General features: G+C 45.7%; 1 protein-coding gene across 1 annotated transcript in view; it reads right to left on the reverse strand.

Annotated features, from left to right (window-relative positions):
- The window catches only part of REC114 (REC114 meiotic recombination protein), an 18267-nt gene extending 1896 nt beyond the window's left edge, over window positions 1–16371 (reverse strand). Inside the window, exons 1-4 of the mRNA XM_039723099.1 lie at window positions 16201–16371; window positions 15634–15723; window positions 4422–4505; window positions 604–768 (exon numbers count right to left, since the gene is read on the reverse strand). Of these exons, the coding sequence (XP_039579033.1) occupies window positions 604–768; window positions 4422–4505; window positions 15634–15723; window positions 16201–16371 (510 nt within the window). The remainder of the gene's footprint in view (window positions 1–603; window positions 769–4421; window positions 4506–15633; window positions 15724–16200) is intronic.
- Between the last annotated feature and the right edge of the window lie 7177 nt (window positions 16372–23548).

Raw genomic sequence — 23548 nt, forward strand, 5'->3', positions numbered from 1 at the left:
GGGGGGGAAGCAGTTCCATTTTTAGCCCTGACGGGAAGGGAATGTGCTCAGCTACCTTCTGCAGTAAAAAGACATCTTTTTATGGAACCTGCATGCACATCTGCTCCACTCTTTAAAAATGAAAGACATGACAGTTTAACTACAGGCCTGTTAGCTCGTGGCTAAACTGAAGTCACAAACAACTTCCTAGGAGCAACTTCAAAGAATGCTGTGGACGGATGCTCACAAGAGCACACTGCTTCTTTTCCATTGATCCAAATACCCAAGAGAGCAGAGATTTTGGAATAATGACCCTGGAAAATACTGTCTGTCTGTGCCTTTTCCAGTTACCTCAGGACTTGGAGAGGGGAAACATTCTGTTCCTCCTGTGATTGCTTTTAGATGTGCCAGGTTGGGCTCAAATTGTAAACAGGCAGCTGTAGCAGCTCCTGCCACTGCACACCAGGAGCACCCAGCAGGCAGCCAGGATCCAGGGTTACTCTGGGGCCCTGTACAGCTGAGTTCCCAATCCCATTTCATGCACAGTCCCACAGCTGTGGGAAACTCCTCGTGTCCAGCTCTCTGAGGCTGAGGTGCCTGGTTTTGGGGGGTGTGGTCACTTACTGCGTGCTCGGTGTCCATGGCCTGGGTGTCCTGGCTGAGGCTCTGCTCCTCAGCCCCCTGCACCGGGACGTAGTCGCTGAGTTTCTGCACGCAGCTGCAGCAGTGCTCCTGCATCTCCTCCCTGCAGCTGCCTCCGAACTGCACGCGGAACATGCGGCACTCGTTCTGCTCACAACCACAGGGACAGCAGATGAACTCGGAACCCCCTCCAGCTGCTTGGACTAAACCCATATTTGCTGGAGTTGGGAAGCAGGCAATAGATTTGTGGATAACTGGGCCAATTTAAAAACAAACAAACAGGTTCTCCTGCTGTATTTTCATTTTTCCCAGCAGCTTAACCAGAAGACTGTGACTGCTGATTTGAAAATCAGGTGAAAATATGCAAGAAAAGGGTAAGTGATGCAGGGCCACCTGTCACTAATTCAAGGTTTAGCCAAGTGGGCAAGCCTTGCCAGGACTCAGCTTTTAAATGTAGCAGGAAAATTAAGTTTTATTGTTGCTGTAGGTAGTATCCTGTAAGGGTGTGCCAGCTCTGCAGTTATTTGTGACAAAAAACACAACAGTAAGCAGAAGTTAACTCTGGATCTGAACTAGAAATTCTGGGAATGGCATGTTCCAGTTAGGGTTTATGTTCCTGATGCATCAAAGTCAACCCTACCTGCTCTGCCTGTGTGGAGCTAAACCAGCACATTCAGTTTGGCTCTCACCCGAATGTTCCCTGAACAGAAACCAGCACGCTGAATAGGAGTGCAGGAAATTCAAATGCATTACTTCAAAGAGTGAAATGATACTAAAAATTACTGAAAACTCCCAGATAGCTCTGACCCCTCCCGAGCAGGTTGTTGGGCTGTCCCATAATAGATATTTTTAGTAAGTGCCCCAGGTTCAGCAAAGTGCCCTGAAATGGGGATGGAATCTATGGTGTGTGATAAGCTTGGCCTAAGCACCTTGAGCTGACATAAGGGAGGTGCACATTCAGTGTTTAGAGAGTAAATGAATGGAACTTTCTGTTTGATCTTGAAATTTCAAATTTAAAAAACTTAAAGTACTAGAAAAGCAGCAAATTCTCTTGACCCAGCCTGGCTTATTTAGGTCTTCACCTTCCTAATGTTCCAATGTCAACCCCATTTTCAGTGCCCATTTTAATCCCACGCTGGAACACGAGGACACCTCTCACCTCACAGCTCCTGTCTCAGAGATGAGGCAGCCCTTCCTGACAGCCCCTGTGTTTACATGCCTGCTGCCTGAAGATGTTTGAATCCCATAAAAAGATGTTTAGGGCAGGGTGAGCACAAAAGCCTGTCTCAGTGCTTTTTAAAGGGAAAAATGTCAAACTACTGTGAAGTGTAGCACTCATTTGCCAGTGTCCAGTTGGATTTGCCCTCTTTAATTAAGGAACTGGGCAGGCTCTCAGAGCCAGGCAGTGCCAGACAGGTGAGTTCTGATTTCAGTGCACAAAAGGAACTTGGCTGGAGTTTCCTTAGGACACTTTCAAAGAGCACTTGCTTGTTTAGATCCCCAAATCAATTTTGAGGCTGAGCTATTTGGACTCCCTTGGGTTTCTCACAAGGACTGTTAAATACTTTAGTTTGCAGTTCATAAACAACAGTGGACTTTGAAAATTAAACATTGTTCCTTTGTGGAAAGAGAGCTGTGATATGTCAAGGTTTATAGCATAAACTGAGGCCTGGGCAGTCACACCTGAACCACGCAAAAGCTGAAGTATTAAAGAACCCTGATGTCATGGAATTGTTACATTTGTATCTCTTCCATGCTGGGGTGGGGGGCTGAGCCCAAGAAAAACAATATAAAGGGAAATGATTTATTGCAAAATTATCAAGAATTTTCATCTTGTTCCTGTTCATAGTTTTGAAACTCATTCTGCTGGCTAAGAGCCACAGTGCCCTACTGAAGCCCTGTTTGAAGGGATGAATAAGTTCCACTGTAAATGCAATATTCATGACTTACAAAAAACAAGATAAACCAGAAATTTATCATAAAGATGAGCACAGAAGCTGCATCCACTGTTAGGATATAAAGCAGAGAAGCTGTGTGGTAAAACCACTGCAGCTGAAGTTGGGTGAATTTATGGTAAGAAAACACTGAGATGCACCAAATTAACTTCAGGCTGTTAAAATTCCTCCTTTCCCCAAGTGCCCCTCAGAGCTTTGCTGGAGCCTGGCAGTGAGTGTGGTGTTGGCTTTGTCCTGCTGCTGAGGAGCAGCAGAATCCCTTGATGCTGCACTGGGGGGCTGGCTCTGGTAACTGGGAAGGAACAGCCTGCAGCTTCATCAGAACCAATTCCTGCCCCAGCTGCCTTCAGGTTTTCTAACAAGCTGATAGAAAGCAGAGTGCCCAGGTGTTTTGGTTTCAGGCATAACCTATGAATTGAAAACACTGAGGTACTTACAGAGTATCAGAGTTAATCTAAGAGCAAAAAACCCTGAGATTTTTACACAAACTGGTAATAAGAAGGTGCTGTTTGATTATTTAAAGGCAAACCAACCACTTTTCCTCAGGAGAGCTGAGTGGGTGACCAGAAACCCATGTCCATTTTGTTTCCTTGAGTACCAAACACCTTAACCACCAGTCTGCTGCTGCTGTGCCAGGAGCCACAAAATGGCTCAGTTATTGCTTGGTTAGAGAGTGTTTCCTGAAGTGCAGTCTGACTCAGAGGAATCTTGGAAGATATTTGCTTCATCTTTTTGTTAGTTGTGGCAGATAGATTGGGAAATAAAACCAGGCTGGCTGTTTTAGCAGCTAACTCTCAGAGAGCAGTCTGAAAACTGAATATTAGCAGTTACAAAGGATATTCAATATTCAATCCATTCCTGTTTAGTATCTAGAGTAAAAAAAAAAAATTCTAATTTACATAGATAATTTACACTTTCTAGTTTAATTTAGCCAAAAGGCAGAGGTTTTCCCCATCTGTGTTATGCATTAGGAACGTTGCAAGCAGCTGAGCTCACCTTGGCCTGTGCCCGGAGCAGCAGGCACTCTGCTCTCCTCACTATCTTCAGCCACTTGTGGCAATCAATCAGGGAAAAGCCTTCCTGAAATAAAGCACAAACAAGGTCCCAGCAAACAGCAGCACCAGGAGCATGTTTAAGTTCTGTGATGTAATTAAAGCCCTAATGAAGACCAGTCACTGCAGCTAGGCAGTTTTTGGAGCTGTCAAACAGCTGCGCTGTGGAAGTTTCACCACTCCAGGGATTAAATGCAGTAGCAGCACTGTGTCCAAGTATGTTCTCATTTCCACACCTCCGTGCATTTACATTTGTGCATGCTATGGAAGGCCCTGAAAAGCAGAATAAAGCAGCTGCGAGCGGAGCTCTGAGTGCTGAAGTTGCCCGGGAGGGCAGCAGAGGGCAGGCGAAGCCGGGGAATGCACAGCCCCGCTTCATCCCAGCCCCGGGGAGGCCCCGGCTCCAGGTGCCGCTCAGGGAGCCCAGCAGCAGCGCCGTTAATTGAATGGCTCAGTTATTGCTTGGTTAGAGAGTGTTTCCTGAAGTGCAGTCTGACTCAGAGGAATCTTGGAAGATATTTGCTTCATCTTTTTGTTAGTTGTGGCAGATAGATTGGGAAATAAAACCAGGCTGGCTGTTTTAGCAGCTAACTCTCAGAGAGCAGTCTGAAAACTGAATATTAGCAGTTACAAAGGATATTCAATATTCAATCCATTCTTGTTTAGTATCTAGAGTAAAAAAAAATTCTAATTTACATAGATAATTTACACCTTCTAGTTTAATTTAGCCAAAAGGCAGAGGTTTTCCCCATCTGTGTTATGCATTAGGAACGTTGCAAGCAGCTGAGCTCACCTTGGCCTGTGCCCGGAGCAGCAGGCACTCTGCTCTCCTCACTATCTTCAGCCACTTGTGGCAATCAATCAGGGAAAAGCCTTCCTGAAATAAAGCACAAACAAGGTCCCAGCAAACAGCAGCACCAGGAGCAAGTTAAGTTTAAGTGATGTAATTAAAGCCCTAATGAAGACCAGTCACTGCAGCTAGGCAGTTTTTGGAGCTGTCAAACAGCTGCACTGTGGAAGTTTCACCACTCCAGGGATTAAATGCAGTAGCAGCACTGTGTCCAAGTATGTTCTCATTTCCACACCTCCGTACATTTACATTTGTGCATGCTATGGAAGGCCCTGAAAAGCAGAATAAAGCAGCTGCGAGCGGAGCTCTGAGTGCTGAAGTTGCCCGGGAGGGCAGCAGAGGGCAGGCGAAGCCGGGGAATGCACAGCCCCGCTTCATCCCAGCCCCGGGGAGGCCCCGGCTCCAGGTGCCGCTCAGGGAGCCCAGCAGCAGCGCCGTTAATTGGATAAAGATGTTTTTGTACTCACTGTCAGTCTCTCAAACTCCACAGGCTGCTCAGCCTCCTGTAAAAGCACCACCATAAAGATGTTTTTGTACTCCAGTCGCATCACTGTCAGTCTCTCAAACTCCACAGGCTGCTCAGCCTCCTGTAAAAGCACCACAGGCAAGTGAAAAACAACTGCAAAGCAACGGACTGTGTGTCCCAAGGCACTCTGAGCCACTACTTAGCAAAGTCAGGGGAAAACCCAAACAATTAATCAATGTTAGGGCAGGAGGAAATCAGGCACCCGTTGTACCCAAACTCACAGTACTTTCAATGACCAAGGGCTTGAGCCCAGGCTGCTTTCAAGGGGTCCTAAGGGTCAAACCCCCCAAGTCCCATCCGTCCTGCAGGGCCAGTGGTGTTTGCACAGTCACACCCGTGTTAGGTGGGTCCAGGCTGCAAAGCCATCTGCCATTCTATTCTGGAACAGGAATCACCTCAGTGACTGCTGCTTTGCTGTGCTGGCACTGGCTTTACAGTCTCATGCAGCAACTGCATGTGCATTTTTAGCTGCACTTCACAGAGGAATCTCTCAAAACCCATGAAGAGTTGAAGCAAAGGCAGAGTGGATCACAGACTCTGCTGTGACAGCCTCCAGAATGCAGCCAGCAGGGAAGTACCATTCCCAAAAGAGCTGGGGTCAGAGGGACAGGAGAACTGCCCTGTGTGCTGCCAAAGCAGCTGAGGGCCAGTCCCTTGCAGTGTCTCTGTGCACTGAACACACTCAAAGTGCCCTAAGGCAGGACGTGCTAAGCTGGAAAGGACTAAAGGCCAGAAAACAGGGAGAGATCACCTGCTGAGCAACGGGGAGAGGCTGAACCAAGCCCCAAATGCTGTCAGTGAAGCAATTCCGAACCATTCCCTCACGAGGCCACTTTAAGTTGTGGCCACTTGTGCTTGTTCTGTTCATTTCAAGTAGTTTCTGTTTTGGAGACACACCAACTGTTTATTTAAATATAGCTATTCCCATATTCAGTCTGGTTTTACAGTGTTTTTCCTTTCACTGGAGATGAAGGTTGAACAAATGTTGTCTCCTATAAATAATAACTGTTTTCAAAGAAATTACAGAAGGCAGTCACTGTTTAATTTTCCTACCAACTTTTTTATTGATGTTTCCCAGGTTCTTTTATATGTTCTGTTTCTGAGGTAAAACAAGTGGGAAAAACTAGCGTTTGGAATTTTTATTTATGTACTCCCGATTACCCAACTCCAACCCTCAAGTTTGATTTAAGTGAAATATAACCACTTTATTTTTAAAATCATTGTCCCTGTATTCCCAGAATCCCAGCCTGGTCTGGCTTGAGAGGCACCCTAAAGGCCATGCAGTGCCACCCTGTGCCATGGGCAGGGACGCCTGCCACCAGCCCAGGCTGCTCCAAGCCTGGCCGGGTCACTCCAGGGCTGGAGCAGGGTGTGTGAAGTCAGGGGAATGAACCAGAGCAGCAAGAGGGGAGAACACAATGAACGTGTCCCTTACCTGCTTGAATGAACCAGAGCAGCACGAGGGGAGAACACAATGAACGTGTCCCTTACCTGCTCTCTGCCAACACCCAGCAGTGGGGCGTGGGGCACGCCTGGGAACGGCAAGGCAGTGTTTTGGGATTCCATGAAGGCAGGAGGATCCCTGCCAACACCCGGCAGCGGGGCGTGGGGCAGGCCTGGGAACGGCAAGGCAGTGTTTTGGGATTCCATCCACTGTGCCTTCCCACAGGTGATGGACTGACCCTCGACACGCTCGGGGTGTGGGCGACGGCACAGAAAAAAGCAGTGTTCCGTCTGGATTGGTGCTGCCACCAGGCTGCAGAGCAGGGAACAGAGCGGCTGCTCCCCTTCCCTTGTCAGGGACTGCACAGAACTGTGCCAGGCTGCTCCCCTTCCCTTGAGCAGGGACCGCACAGAACATGCCAGGCTGCTCCCCTTCCCTTGTCAGGGACTGCACAGAACTGTGCCAGGCTGCTCCCCTTCCCTTGAGCAGGGACCGCACAGAACATGCCAGGCTGCTCCCCTTCCCTTGTCAGGGACTGCACAGAACTGTGCCAGGCTGCTCCCCTTCCCTTGAGCAGGGACCGCACAGAACATGCCAGGCTGCTCCCCTTCCCTTGTCAGGGACTGCACAGAACTGTGCCAGGCTGCTCCCCTTCCCTTGAGCAGGGACCGCACAGAACATGCCAGGCTGCTCCCCTTCCCTTGTCAGGGACTGCACAGAACTGTGCCAGGCTGCTCCCCTTCCCTTGAGCAGGGACCGCACAGAACATGCCAGGCTGCTCCCCTTCCCTTGTCAGGGACTGCACAGAACTGTGCCAGGCTGCTCCCCTTCCCTTGAGCAGGGACCGCACAGAACATGCCAGGCTGCTCCCCTTCCCTTGTCAGGGACTGCACAGAACTGTGCCAGGCTGCTCCCCTTCCCTTGAGCAGGGACCGCACAGAACATGCCAGGCTGCTCCCCTTCCCTTGTCAGGGACTGCACAGAACTGTGCCAGGCTGCTCCCCTTCCCTTGAGCAGGGACCGCACAGAACATGCCAGGCTGCTCCCCTTCCCTTGTCAGGGACTGCACAGAACTGTGCCAGGCTGCTCCCCTTCCCTTGAGCAGGGACCGCACAGAACATGCCAGGCTGCTCCCCTTCCCTTGTCAGGGACTGCACAGAACTGTGCCAGGCTGCTCCCCTTCCCTTGAGCAGGGACCGCACAGAACATGCCAGGCTGCTCCCCTTCCCTTGTCAGGGACTGCACAGAACTGTGCCAGGCTGCTCCCCTTCCCTTGAGCAGGCAGCGGCTGCGGCTGCTGCCGCCAGGCAGGCAGGGGCAAAGCCAGAGGGCAGTGTAAGATTAACCAGAATATCCCCAAAACACAGCCTAGAACGGGGCAGGGGCACGAGAGCCCAAATGTTCACCATGTGAGGAGAGAAACGGCAGCACTTTATTAAGTTTGGTCATCGATGTTCAGTCAGGCACACACCCCTGTTGTTCTTCATGACTGAACTTGTAACAAAAGTGGGGTAAAGGAAAGCTCTTTCCTACATCTGTGACCAAAATCTAAGTTTCTCAGAGGGAGGACTGAGTGGAATTAAGCTGAAGGGGAAAACAAAGCAAGATGTTTCCCAAATGTTTTGGAAGCAGGCAAGATGTGACCACAGCTGCCACGAGGCAGGAGCCAGAAATGCTGATCCAGCCTCACAGCCATGGAGTCCAGCACTGCCTGGGAAATACTTTTGTTCTGACTTCACATTTGAGCATTCAGAAACCTGCTGGGTAATGAGGGCTGTGAGCTGTGCTGGAAGGTATTGTGTGTGATTTATGAATATTTTTTATTGTAGCATTTAGAAACCCTGTGGAGCTAAACAACACAGGAATAGATTATCTGTGTTTTGTTAGACTGCAGCCTATCTGAAGGAAAATGACTTTGTGTCTAAGAAATGTTATTTGTGCAGCAGTTCAGCTGTGCTGGCTTGCATCTCTTGGTTTGGACTCACTCATGCACAAGGCAGATGTTTCCAAACAAAACTCTCTGTAAAGAATAGCTTAGGAGGAAAAGCTTTTCCTTGGTCACAAACATGGTCTAGTCTGCCCTTAATTCACAACCAGTATTTAAAAATACAAACTAAAGCCCGGAGTGCTATAGAGAAACATCTCCAGTCTGGGCTGCCCTTCTACCAGGCCCATGAAATGCAAATCCAGCAGTGTGTTCTCAGTTTACAGCTCAAAGGAAGGTAGGGGCTGAGGGTAAGGACTCAGCTGTGGCATTTGCAGGACAGGATGAGGTCAGCTTCTGACCTCATGGTTCCTGCTCTGGACTTGACTCTGTGTTTTGGTAGGGATTTTTGAGGGGTTTTTTTAATTCTTTTTTTTTTCTCTGGGGATTTTTCTAGTTTTTAGTTGTCTCTGTTTCTTTAGGGAGGTCTCAACACTGACAGGTGTTCTTCACACAGGATTGCAACTTAATGGGCTTTTTGGGGTTTTTTTGTTAAGGTTGGGATTAAATGGTAAGATGGTATTTTTGTTTATATGTAGATGTTTATGAGTTTTTATTTATGTTACAGTATTTTGTTATAGTATAGTGTTTATGTTATAGTATTTCACTCAGATTCTATGCTGAGCGATGGTAACACTATTTAAAATGACCAAAGACAGTAAACATGAATAGCTTAGGAAATGAGGAGATTTCTTATTGCTGGCATTTACCTAATGGATGCTGACAAAGTGTTTTAAGGACACTTTTGCTCCCCCCATATGAAGATACAACAGAATGATTAATATGTGCAGCATGCCACTGTGGCTGAGAACAAATTAAAAAGCTGTGGGAGTGTCTTAACAACTACAGGACTATAGTATAGTATATATTATATAGTATTTTTATTTATGTTATAGTATATAGTGTAATATAGAACATTATACAGTATGTTATACTATAGTATACTATAATATAATATACTATAGTGTACTATTATATATAGTATATAGTATACTATTATATTATATTATAGCATACTATAGTATACTATAATATACTATAGTGTACTATTATATATAGTATATAGTATACTATATTATAGTATACTATAGTATACTATAATATACTATATTATAGTATACTACTATATATAGTATATAGTATAAAATGGTAATGTATTTTTAATAAGGTTTTTAAAGGATAAATTATAGAATTAAGAAATTATATTTAATTTTAAAAATTTTAGTTTATTTATTAATTGTTTTAATAATGAATTATTATTAATTATTTGAATGTATGAGTAGTGCACAGCTGCCAGGGTGGTGCTGGCTGGGAGAAGAGAAAAGCTACAGGCCTCAGACAACATCCTGCTTGCACCATTGTGACACTGGGCAGCACCATGGACACAATTCCATGGAAAACAGAGCAATCTACCTCCGAAGCTTCCAGGGAGGCACCTGAGACAGCTCCTTAACCCTTGCCTTCCCAGGGTAAGGCACCTCTACACAAGTGGCAGCAAACCTCGCTCAGCTCCACTCTTGGAGCCCGGGCAGAAGGAGGGATTTGGGAGAGTTTTTGTGGGAAGGGCTGTGCTGTGCTGCTCTGAGCAGCCTGCCAGCTCCTGCAGTGTCACCAAAGCTCAGGGATGGCTGAAATCCCGTGCCACTCCTCCCAGGCACAGACACTGCCCAGCTGTGCCACCCCGTGCAGAGCTGCACGCCCTGGGGCTGCTCCCCACGCTGGGACAGCGTCAGGACTCACTGCCTGGCTTTAAAGCGTGCTCCAATCCCCACATTTTTGACCCTTATATTGTGGGTATTATTACAATTGAACATTTTTACTGCCCAACACCTTGCTTATCCTTGGAAGTGCCTGACTTGGCACCAGAGCAATGGTAATGTTATTTCCAGGTGTCCCCACAGTGATCTTCCTGACCAAAACAGAACCCAGATAGTGGAGCTGCAAGGACTGCTGATAACCATTCCCCCAGGAGACAGGAAAATAAAGATGTGTGAGCAGGCAGGCAGAAAAAGCTGGTGAAGAAGCTGGTTCAAGAATTATATAGAATGTTAACAGGCAAAACTGAGATGCTTTCAGAAAACTGGAGAAGGTGTTCACAGGTAAGTGGTGATCAATGGTGATCACTTTAGTAAGGGTTAGTAGGTTATTATAATTATTATATCAATAGGTTATTATAATAAAAAAGCTGCAAATGCTTAAAACATGATATAGATTCTAAGTTAAATGCTTGCATAAATCTGAAAAATAGCAATTTCTAACTCCTTGCCTTCCCAAAAGAGAATGTGAGTTGCCATTTTACACTTTTTTTTCCTAAAGTAAGCAGTTTTCTATTTAAAAAGTAAACATTCTTCATTAATGACTGTGGAATAAAGTTGTGAAAATTAAACTTCTAACATCATTTCACTCCAGTCTTCATTACTACCTTGTAACACACCTGGAAGTAGAAATGTTTGTATCTATTTCCAATATTTAAGTAAGGCCAAATACATCAGGCTTGATTTCTGCAGCATGAGCTGTCTTGAAAACTGAGTCAAGATTAGAACAACATGAACCAAAAAAAAACCCCAAAAATCCCCAAACAAGACAACCTGTAGAGTGAGGGAAGCACAAAGCTGTCCCTGCAAACATTCCAACTCTACCAATCAAGGCAGAGAGACAGGAGTAAGGAACAAAAGGATGTTAAGCTTTGCAAGGGCAGTTCTGGAGCCTCCATCTCTTATGTTGCTCTGTGTGGCACAGAACACACAGGGCTGCACTCAGGCAGGGAGGGAATGCAGGACACACAGAGCCACCCCTGAGGGGACAAAGCACAGTGGCTTTGGCCAAAGGCACACACTGCCTGCAGGAGCAGGGCTGTGGATGGGCACAGCCCCTGACAGCAAAGGCAGGCCCTTACCTCAGCACAGAGGGACAGCCTGAGCTGGTTTGGGGTTTTTTCCCAGTGACACAGAGAGGGGAACTGGATGCTCAGGGATGAGCTGGCTGAAGGTCTTCAGGGCATCCCACTAATGTATTCTTTCATTCTCAGTATAAAATATGTACTTCACTGACTGGTAGCACACATTAAACTCTAGGGTAAATACACTTCATTAACAGAATCACTAATCTCAAAAAAAAATTCTAAGAGCTTAGGTTTAGGAGAATTGGGGCAAGAGAAAAGGAAAGAGCAGGAGCCCTTGACATGGAACAGAAATGGGAAAGCTGATGCAGAAGGATACTCTCAGCTCGTCCAAAACAATCTTGTCAACAGCACACGTTGAAATAAACAGACTGAAACTGAGATTTCTGAACTGCAATTGTGGTACTAAATAATCCAGCAAAACTTTAATAAAAGAACAACCTTCTGTGGCTTTGCAGGGCTCCACCACAAAGCAGCATTAGCAACCTGCTCACTGCCCAGCTCTCTGTCAGGAGCCCTCAGTTACTGCACAGGGACCAGCTCTGCCCAGGGCACTGCTGTGAATCTCATCTGCAAAATTTGGTGCCTGAGTTTCAGGCACTGCAAAGAGAGCATCAGGAACATGAGGATGCCTGCTGAATGCCTGCCTAATTAATGAGTGAGAATCTACTGTACCCTAAGCACTGGTAGCTTATTGGAAGTCATGAGGGGACCACGAGGGCACTGAGGACATTCAGTCTACACTTCAAAAGATCAGGTCACAAATCAATTACTCTGGATTAATTTTATCCTATTAAGTAAGTCCTCTTCACAATTTCAATTTGTTTCATTTGTAGGATATTATGAATTCTAGCACCAGAAATAATTGCACTGAATAAAACACCAAAATATAATTTCCATGATGTGTTGATAGAGAGGGGAAAGGAAATAAGAGTTGTGGTAAATGGAACATGATGTGTCTTGAGCATGGCCAGAAATTACCAGAGATGCTGTTGAGATCTTCCTGTAAAATTCCATTGACTACAGTAGACAAGAATGAGGTTTTTCTACCATCAAATATGCAGTCTGTTAGACAACACTGCAGCAAAAAGAGCTCCTAAAATACATTATGCAATTTAATTCCAAATGAAGAATTTGGTTTAAAAAAGAATAAAATAAAACAAATCAAAACACTCTTTAATTTGTATTACGCATCAGAGATTTTTATGTTCCATGCTCTGAAGTTCCATTTACCTCCTCTTCATTCCATTACACAAGGAATAGATGGTATTTCAAAAGGAAAACAGTTGTTTCTGTATTTATTAAAAACAACAGTTGTTAGGATATGTGAATATTTTATTGCTATTTTATAAATATTGTTCTTAGAAACGGATCATAAAAGAACCCGTGGGCCCTAAGGAAAAGGTTCTTAAGTTTCCTACTTCAATAAAATTAAAAGGACTAAGAGAATATGTAAGTACACCCATCACAGACAAAATATTTTGATAGCAATCAGAAACACCTGAATGTTGTTCCTACTATGGATATTGATCCAGCCATCAGCAAAACAGAAATTTTTCTTCACAACTCTTTCAGTTTTGTGCAAATGTTGTTCATAGGTGAGAAACAGAAAAAAAATCCTTTTATTATTCATCAATGAAAATGTAACAAAAATTGAAGTTCTGCACGTTGAGAAGGAAATGTGTCCCTGTGACCCAGCTCTTGTTCCTGTGCAGAGGAACAAAGCTACAATAATTGTTATCCAGTTCCCTCAAACCAGGAGCCTGGAGCACATCAAAAGGGCTGGAAAGTAGGGATTAGGAGATAGATCAAAAGACAAGGCATCAAGAGTTTAAAGGCTGCAGTTCTGTGAGTACACAGAGGAGATTTCAATTGAAGGCAGCACACGGGAGTGGCAGGACACCGTGGCAATCCAAGGGACACTGCCCAGGCCAGGCCAGCAAGGGGAAATGAGAGCACAAGTGAAATTGTGCCACCAGCTGCAGCATTCCATCCGAGCTGACACATTCCCTGTGGAGCAGGGGTTGTGCACGATCCCCTCTGACAGAACAGGATAATGGACCCCCAGTGAGTGCATCTGGAGTGTGACAGGCTCCAGGCATGGGCTGTACTTAGTCGTGCAAAGCCTGCTGAAATATTGTGACAGGTTTGTGACAGCACTGACAGCTGCGACTGGAGAGATGGAACCACAGGGACTAACCATTTCTGATGATTTCTGCAGCAGAAATCAGCCTGAGCAGCACTGCAAGGTGGTTTGTTGTTATGTGGCATCTCTGGAAGGAGTTTGCAAAATGCCCCATCCCTGGAAGTGCTCAGGAACAGGCTGGAGGGAGCTCTGGGCACCCTGGGACATGCAAGTGTCCCTGCCCCTGGCACTGGATGAGCCCTGCCAGCCCAAACCATGCTGGGATTCCATGAAAACCAGCACATGGGGTACCTGGTGGGGGTTTCAGCCCCTCAGGTGTGTTCAAGAGGAAAGTGGGAGGACTGCAGCTGCTCCAGTCTCAGAAACACACAGTGCCAGTACACAGCAGTCCCACCAGTTCAGTCCTGCAGGCACAGAACACACCTGTGCCACCAGCCCAAACACTCCTGCCCAAAGAGCTGCACCCAAAGCAGTCAACAGGCTGTGAAACCAACTGTATGTAACTTTTCTTTAACAAATCCTAAATGTTAGTGTGTCAACTTTAACGCTGCCAAAAGAAATGTCTGAAATAAACCAAAACAACTTTTTTTTTCTTTTTTTTTTGAACTCTCAGTACTCTATTTTGGTCACATCTACCAAGCATGTCTGTTCCACCTCTCCTGCACTATGTGATAGCTCCCACAGTATCTCAGTGTCTCTCAGAAGCTGGAACAGTCCTGACAGATCCCAGAAATTCCTCATCTGGCATTTCAAGCAAAGCAGCTGCCTGAAAGCTTCACTGGCCACTGAACACAAGAGCTGCAAGAAGTGCTTTTCTCAGCCAAGTTTTTAGCAGCTTTTCTGATCCTCATCCTTCCCCACAGCACACTTTTATCTGCCCTGGTACTTGCCAGATTCAGCCTTTGCCAGCCAAGTCTCTGAAGAGCTGCAGCTCTGGGGTGTGCCTTTCCTGCACTTGGGTTAGTTATCAGGAGTTGCTGTTAGCTTTTATGTTTACTTCAAGGACTTCCAGAGGAATGTCAGACACTGGTCACTAACAGGAACAGGAGCATCCTGCACTGAGGCATTCCAAGCAGAATGTGGTAAGGGATGGCAGCAAGTCTCATTCCCATCCACATTTTCAAAACCTCTTTCCTTTTTCTTATTCAACACAACAGTTAAAGTACTTTCCATGGTCCCTTTTTACCTTGTCCTCACTAAATGAGCTGAGGGCCACCCACAGCAGCTCTCTGTTAGCTCATGTTCCTAACACGCTGGCCAAAAAATTCAAGGGTATCCATAGTTCTCCCTATACTTAAATTTCTATAAGTTTATGACCCTTTAAGAGGCACAGTAAAAACTAATTTATAAGCTTATACATATTTAAAGCTGCAACACAGTCTCTTATACATTCTGTTAAAAAAGCTTTGCTATCTTTACACTGCAGCATCTTCCAGTGGTTTGTAATACCTTTCCAACATATTTATCAGCCAGTTCCTAGTGGTTATCACCACTGAGTACTGGTGATGTGCACTGAACACACTTAATTCCACCTTCCAGCAAGCTCTTCTGTGTCAGAGCATCAAACCCACTCCCTCCAGACAGAATTTTCCTTTTGGTGCCATTGTGCAATCTTTAGTTTAGTAGCTGGTTATGCTTAAGCAAGTGCAGGCTACAGGAAAAGCAGTTGACACAAGTTTGGATTTTGTCTCCAAGGAACTTATGTTGTATGTTAAATCTTATCATCCAGCACAGACAATACAAACCCTTTGATAAACCAGATTGTCAAACCAAAATATTAGCAGGCAAGCAGTCAGCTGGACCACATAGCAAATTATAGTTTTACCTGTTTCTAAACAATGTATTTTCCTGTTTTCTTAGTCAGAAGAATCATGGAAAAAAAAACCCAAATATATTTCAACAACAGCAACACTTAACATTACCTCCTAATCTAGATTTTTAGAACTGCAAAAGAAATGTTGATCCACAGCAGGAAATACTGCATTTAGTATTATTCTGATAAATGTGAAGGGAAAGCAGCACATGAGAATTACCATGAGCAAACCAAAATTGACAGTTCCCACTCAGTGGGAGAGAAGATGAAGCTGAGAAAAGAAACCAAGTTAATACTGATGGTAACATGAAGGAAAAATGTTCATTATACGTGACAAACTTACCAGCACTGTTCGCCCTTGGGAAATGAAGAAGTGGCCAGACTCCACAATGGTAAGGACAAGAGGGCCTGATTCTTCATTTGATTCAAACACCTTTAAAAAGACAGACAAAGGAAAATCTGGCCCTGCAAGCACAGAACCTACAATTCCCATTCTAGTGCCAAATAAAAGGTCTCAAAGGTCGCTGTTAGAAGCCAGGTGTGTAATTCCTATCTCACTAATGCAACTTATCTTTCACTCCCACAGACAGGAAGCACATTAAATGATTTTTTTTTTCACTAATTATACCTCCATATAGAGATTTAACTACTTGGGACCCTCTGGATTCTTCCACCTTCATCTCTAGTTTTTAATGCCACAGGTTACTGCTGACTGAAGGAATAAAAAAAAAGTGGGCCACTAACACTGATGTATTGTCATTAATAATTCATGACGCAAAACCTCTCCCGATTCCTGCTTTAGCTCTGTACTCGCAAAAAGACACCCGAAAGACCTCATTTATTCGTGTTTGCCTCACAGCAGAGTCAGTTACCCCACACCATCCCACCACCCTCCCCGCGCCGCCGGCACCTTCCAAGAGGTGTTTTGCCCCTCATCGTCACCGTCCTTCGGGGGGAGGAAGCGACCGTAGCGCTTCAAGGGCCACACTGTGGCGCTACCGAGGAGGGAGGTGTCACCGGCGCTGCCCGGAGCCGAAGCCAGCCCAGGCTGGGAGCCACGACTGCTGCCAGCTGCCGCCATCCCGCGTTGAGGGGCTGAGGGCTCTGAGGGGCTCTGGGGGGGTTGAGGGCTCTGAGCGGGTCAGGGCTCTGAGGGTCTCGGGGCGCTGAGGGGCTGTGGGGGGGTTGAGGGCTCTGAGGGCGCTGAGGGGCGGCGGCGGGCCGCGCGCGGGCGCTGGGCGGGAAGCAGCAGCCAATAGGAAGACGAGAGGGCGAGCGGCGGGAATTGTTCTCCAATCAGCGCGAGGCGCGCGGGGGCTCGCGCCGCAGCTACCATGGCGGCCCGTCCTTGTGAGGGGCGGCCGCTTCTTTGGCCGCGGCGATGCCGCGCATAGCTCCTGGCTCTCTCCTCTCTTTCTTCTCCTTCCTTTTCCTCTTCTTCCTCTCCCGCTCCGAGGGCAGCATGGCTACAGCCTCTCCCTGCTCCCGAGCAGCCCCCGGCCGCGCCGATGTGGCGGGGCCGCCCGTCGGCGCTGAGGGGAGAGAGGCGCGCCGAGGCCGTGGCCGCCATTTTGTGGCGTGAGGGAGCGCGGTCGGAGCTGCGCAGCAAGGAGGAGGGCGAGGATGTGAGGCTCTCGCTGTCTGTCACTGCCCCTGTGACATGCCCGTGGAACCTGGCCAAGGTGTCAGCATGCATCCTTCCTCAGGTAGAATGTGACAAGTCCCCGTAAAAACACTGTCTTACACTCTCAATTCCCTTTCCATTTCTTCATGGCGTTTGCTTCCTAAAGTTGCCACAGGGTTTTTTGTGGTACTTGAATTGAGGTCCATCAAAAAAGCTGTTTTCAGTGTGTGTGATGGTTTTAGCCAGAGTGAGCAAACAGCTGGATTAATAAATCAAAATTGCGCTCTCCTCCCCATTTCAGCTGTTAGGTGCTTCTACAATGTTGTAATGCTGCACTTCCCTTGCACAAGGAGTGATGGTGACATAACTGCACTTTGGTATTCCATTTATAGTACGTACCTTGGCTCATTAACAATAAAAATGTGCATGAGCTGGTCGAGGTCATTGAGGGGGCCCAGGGGAGCCAGGGACCGTTCAGGAGTGCCCCAAATGGGCTGGTGGGTGCCCATCACCATGAGTTAAGGCATCCCCTGCCCCTGGGTGCCATCCCAGTACCTTTAATCCCTGTTCTTGCATAGCCCACTGCAATACAAAGCACCTGGCCAAGATGAAACTTGGGTATATATGAGCAGAAAAAATAAGTTTATGGCATTTTTTTGCTGCTTTTCTTTACCTGTAGGCTTTGCATTGATGATGTTGTGTTGGCTGATATAAATAAAATTAAATAACTACTGTCTCATCTGAAATAAAACCTTCAGGGACGAGGTTAACCTATTAAACTGTGATGGTTTAATCTGCATGGTTTAATCTAGATGGTTTAATTAGAAAATATTAGATTGACATTTATGTCCTGTGGCCCCTGTGTTTTTCATCTGATGCTGCACCCGAGAGCCAGTTTAGCATCCAAGGAACTATTTCCAAAATAAACAATTTTACAGAGTTTCCAAAAGGGAGGTGTTTATCTAAGCATTTTGCAGATAGGGAAAGGCAGGCAGAAAGGCATTAAATGACTTGACAAGGTCATCCAGAGACATCAGTAATGAAACAGGGAATACAGCGTGGGCTTCCCAGCTGCCAGTTGCCTTCTCTAATCACTGCTTGCCCACGAGGCTTTCTCAAATTGTGCTTGTCAAACGTTCAGAATTTGCTAGTAGACTTGGGACTTTCTTGGAATCTACAGAAGCTGAACATTTTTTGTCAGAGAAAAATGTTATAAGTACATCTAGGTAAAATATTTCCCCCTATTTTAGCTGGAAACTGTTTGCAGCATTTATTTTCTGTGGAAAACTGTTTCCAGTGACTATTTTCCAAGAGTGATTTTTGGCTTCTGCATAAACAAAACAAAAACTTAATATTTTACTAAAGCAAAAATGTCAAGGTGTGGGTTTGAGAGAGGCAGATGGAAACCAGGAGCACCAGATACTTCAGTCTCCTCATAGATTTTTGCTCTGCTAGTTTACTTCTACTTTTTTTGACATGAATGTGTGATTTTACATATAAATATATATAAAGTCAAATGAGCATTGTCTTGAGACCAGTGCACAGCCTTTGCAGATTCTGATTTCCTTGGGGAACTGCATGATTAGCTCTGGATTCAGAGAGTAGACATAGAGGAAAATGGTTAAAATGTGTTTTGATTTTTAAATTATTTTTTGGTAAAAGGCTAAAGAAGCTGCCAGTATTTAAAAATTATGGAATAAAATGTAGAAGAAAGAGACAAGTAAAAGCTGTCAGGAGTCTGACAGGTTAAAATGTGTTCCATCAGAGATGAGATGGCAAATCCCATCTAGATGCCAAGGGTTTGTCACTGTTGTGTGCTTCAGGTTTGCCTCACACTTCACAGGCTGCAGTGGCACAAGTTAATTTTCTCCCTGCAGAAGTATCTGCTCCTGTTAATAAATCAGAGAATCTGCCAAAAGCAGAGCTCTCCGTGCAGGGACACAGATCCCTCCCTACACCATATTTGATAATGTGCTGGTAATTGTTAGATGTACAGCAGTCGATTCTGGTACTGGGTGCTTTGCTGAACAATCTACATTATTGATTTTTAATAACAATGGTGGTGATAACAGCAGCAATAAAATCACATCACCGTGACTTTAGATTTGCCACAAGTGCTGGGGATGGGCTGGAGGAGCTCACACAGATTAGACAAACCATGTATCAACACCATCGGGGGTGGCAGATGCATGCAATGGATCGAAATGAGCAACAAAAGGTGCTTTTTAGCAATTCTGGAGTTTCCCTGTGGTACTGACCACTTCCCGTCTGCTTCTGCCCAGCTGTGCTCAAGGCATGAATGGGATTCCTCACAGTGGCATAAATCAAAGGCTACTGGAAAGGTTCTGTTCAGAATATCTGATTTATTGCTTTGATTGCTGCAATAATTAGTGCTGTCTTGTGCTTTAGTTGCTTTGTTAGGAGTTGTGGCATTTCCCCAGGTTCATTGCATTAATTAACGTTTCACTGAGTTGTTCCTGCTTTCCTTGGAATGTGGTCTGTGGGCAGCAGCCTCCCTGCCCAGATCTCGGTGCTGATGAAATCACAGCATCTGTGATTACTGCACAGCACTTCTGTACCCTCCTCTCCCCCAAACACCTCATCCAATCCTGTCAACATGATTCTGCCTGGGGCAGATGGGCTCTGAGGTTCCTTACTCACAAATTGCAAGCAAGGCCCTGGTGTTGTTCTGGTTCATGGCTTCTGCTGACCTGGGGACTGTCAGGTGTTCACACACTCACCTGTGGGAACTGCAGGCACTGAATTTTACTCATCACTTTTATGCTGCTTCACTTTTTTCCTTGATAAAATCTACCCCTTTGCAATAAGCTTTACTTTCCCAAGTGAAAATCTGAGACCAAATCAATGTGTTTCTGATGTCTTGTACTGCAAGTATCAGTGTAAGGTAGAAATAAAGTCTGATTAATTGTTTGGCACCCACAGAATCCCAGAATGGTGTGGGTTGGAAGGGTCCTTCAGGCCACCCCTGCCATGGGCAGGGACAGCTTCCACTATCCCAGGGTGCTCCAAGCCCCACTGTCCAGCCTGGCCTTGGATACTTCAGGGATCCAGGGGCTGCCACAGGTGCTCTGGAAAAAAATTCATTCCTACTATCCCATCGAACCCTGCTGCTGGCAGTTTAAAACCATTGCCTCCTGTCCTGGCACTGCCTGCCTGTACAAAACCTCCCTCTGTTTTTTATGAGCCTCCTCCAGGCCCTGGCAGGGCTCTGAGCTCTCCCTGAGCCTGCTCCTCTCCAGGTGAGCACCCCCAGCTCTCCCAGCCTGGCTCCAGAGCAGAGGGGCTCCACCTTCAGAGCATCTCCATGGCCTCCTCTGGACTGGCTCCAGCAGCTTTGGTCTGTAATGTGCTGAGGACCCCAAGTAATTTGCAGTTATACTTCACAGACTCTTTCCTGTGGCCATCTCAAGATTAAGATTGGCTTGAGAATCCACCCTTCAAGCACCATGAGCTCCCAGCTGAGTGTCTTCCATTATCCTTTCTATTTTCAGAAGTTACTCAGTTGTAGTGTGTCTCCAAAGTTCACATCTTGTTTCTGTTTATCTAGGGAATGACATTCCTAGCTTGTCAAATATCACAGTGACACCTTCACTGGATGATCTTTAAGATCCCTTCCAACCCAAACCATTCTGTGCTCCTATGATCTTACTCCCCAAATGACACAACCCGTGAAGGTGTTGGAGCTTTAGAGGCAGCTGTGGAAGCCCCCGCAGCAGTGCCTGCTATGGACACACAGACAGAGGAGCCATGTGGGCTGTGGCTCGTGCTTATCACAGCCGTGGGCTGTGCTGGACTGTTTCAAACAGAGCCAGAAGCTGGGGACAGCTTGGTGACCAGAGATGCCACACCAGCTTTATCTCCTGAGGGCTGTGTGGCAGGCAGGGACGAGCCCTGTGCCAGGCCTTTGGTGAGCGGGTGCTGGGGACAGAAAGCAGAGTTGTCCTCTGTCCCTCAGTCAGCAGGGACACACCAAAGCCAGCGTGTCACCCTGACTTCATGGGGTCTTTGACCTCCTTGTGTGATTTGAGCCTGCTGCATAAAGCTCTGCACTTTTTCCAGGGAAGGTCACATTTGTTCAAAACATAATTTATTTGCATTTCCTTTATTTTCTTGTAAATTGTCTAACTTTAGCACTTGGGGCACAGATGAAGGAGCTGCTGCCTCACAGCTTTTCCATTTACATAAAAACCCCACCCACAAACACCCTTCACTGTCAGTGCATCCATTTTGCTGAGTGCTTTTCATTTTCCATGACCTTGAAAACATTAGGGCGTTTATTAATTAATTCAGATTTACAGCTGGGTGGAGGGGAGAATTGCAGATTGGAGATAAGCAATTTGTTGTGTGCCCCTTATTTGATGAGGATTGTAGGAGAAGTAGTCCAAGCCATTGCCAGGACTTCCCATCACAATCAACTCTGTTTTTCATTTAACCACTGGATGAAGAGTGACCCTAGCAGGGGGAGAGTCTGAACTTAGAGGGATTGTTGTAAACTGAATTCCTGACAGTCTTGGATTTGAAGAGCAGCTGGAATTATCTCTGCTTTTAACTCTTGCACTGATTAACTCGGAACATTTCCTAAAGTAAACCTTTACATACTGCTATATAAATACAGCAGTAAAGGGAATTCTGATTTGGACACCTCTGTCAAAGTTTGTTTCTTTTGTAAAGAAAAATCAAATTTTTTTCCCCTTCAGGTTGCATTTTACAGATTTTAGCAGTTCTTGCAGTGAGCTTGTAGAAGAAAATATATCTTTGATTCTTTCTTTAAGCCTCAGTCCCAGAGCTGATGTCAGGGAGAGTTATGTGTGCATAAAGAGGAAGAAAATGTCTTGAACTTGTGTGCATTCTCAAAGAAGGATATTCCCTCCTCACCACCCTAATTCTGAATTCTCTTTCTAGACTACTGGATTATCATGTGTTCAACCAAGGATTTAGTGGAGCAGGTGAAGAGAGGACTCTAAATATGTCTAGCTAGTGTAATACATCTGTGCCTCTTTGTGCCTGAATAAAATAAAATGAAATAGAATATTATGTTTCAGCTCCTGTTCCTAATATTCAGCCTTTTAAAATAGAGGGAAATAAATGTCTAATGTTAGTGACATGAGACTTTGACATGCACCTGAGCAGTTGCTGTTCCTTCCATTAAAAAGTATGACACTGAAACCTGCCTTGCCACGTTCTGCTGTCCCTCTGACACCTAACTTGGAATCTGTGCCACAAGAGAAGGAGCCTTTAGTCCCCTGAATCCCACACTGGTTAGGAAGCAAGCAGCAGAATGCTAATAAATTTAATTTACTTGCTTATAATCTCCCCTGTGTTTTGTATTAATATGAATAGCATTACAGGAGCAGGGATGTGCTTATATAACAAAATGTTCTCCTTCAGCCTAAGGTTAATGTAGTTACTCGTATTTCCCACCCACCAAATGGGGGCCTAATCTCCTGCAGCAGGAGCAGTAACTTGTGTGCAAGTTCTGTTGTCTGCCAGGGGCCTGTGAGCCAGGGAGTGGCATCTCAGCTCTGTGTAGCTTCCCCAAATACTGGAATATGGGATACTGGAGATGTTCCTGTCTCACCACAGAGGACACAGTGGGGATGTGGACGAGAACAGTGCTGATTTTCCTTGTTTGCTATCATAGCCTAAAACACAAGGAAAAGCCTGATTTGTCTCTGTCACTCAAAGGCTCCTGCCTTGCTATTGGATTGCATATGGTGCAGTGTAGAAATGATGCTGTGCTGTAATGTACACTGGTCTGTTTTTGTTAATTAAAATGAGACAGATTGATCATTTTTCCTGTCAGCACTGGGGGGGGGCAGGTTCCCTTCAGCCCACACTGATGGAGTCTCACTGGTGACTGCACTAAACAGCCCTGCAATGTTTGTCTGACTCACAGACACCCAGGGAAAGGGGCTGTGCCATGACATTGTCCCCTCTCAGTCAGCATCAGGCACAGGGCATCTCCCTGTTTTGGGGTGCTCTCTTCCTGTACATCATAAGAAATTAATCAGTGAAGTTGTAACAAGTGCAAATATGAATTTCCCATCCTCCTGCTCTCCTCCATTGTCCCCGACTTCACAGGGGACATTTGCCAAATGGGCAAGCATGATTACACTTTGGACATGTCTTCAGGATAGTTTTGTAATCCATTTTCATCTCTGAGCCTGCTTTTGTACCTCTTGGACGTGAGCTGGCTTTGTTTTCCTGTCCTTTTATGGAGCCAAGATAATACCACCATTTCATAAGCATGGAAAAGCTTCTCTGTGCTTCGTGGTTTTGTTAATTTTGAGACAGAAGGCAGCTGCTCAATTCAGTCTAATTTATTTTCTGCATGAAAATGGAGAGATGTCTCTTGTCATTCTGTACAGAACCTGGGCATGATTCTGATCATCCAGCAACTTCACAGCCTAATTTTGCCAGTTTCAGCTGATTTCTTCTGATACTCTTTGATAGAAGGAAGAGTGAGAGCCTCACTCAGTCTTATTTGTGGTTGTTACACAAAACCTGGATAGACAGGGATGCAAATAAATCCAATCTTAGTTGTTATTCTCAGCAAAATATCAAGTGTGATAGCTGGAATGTCTTTTGTGATGGAAGAGATTTTGTTTTCCTA

This window comes from Passer montanus, unplaced genomic scaffold (assembly GCF_014805655.1).
Source record: "Passer montanus isolate IOZ18808 unplaced genomic scaffold, ASM1480565v1 scaffold5, whole genome shotgun sequence".
NCBI lineage: Eukaryota > Metazoa > Chordata > Aves > Passeriformes > Passeridae > Passer > Passer montanus.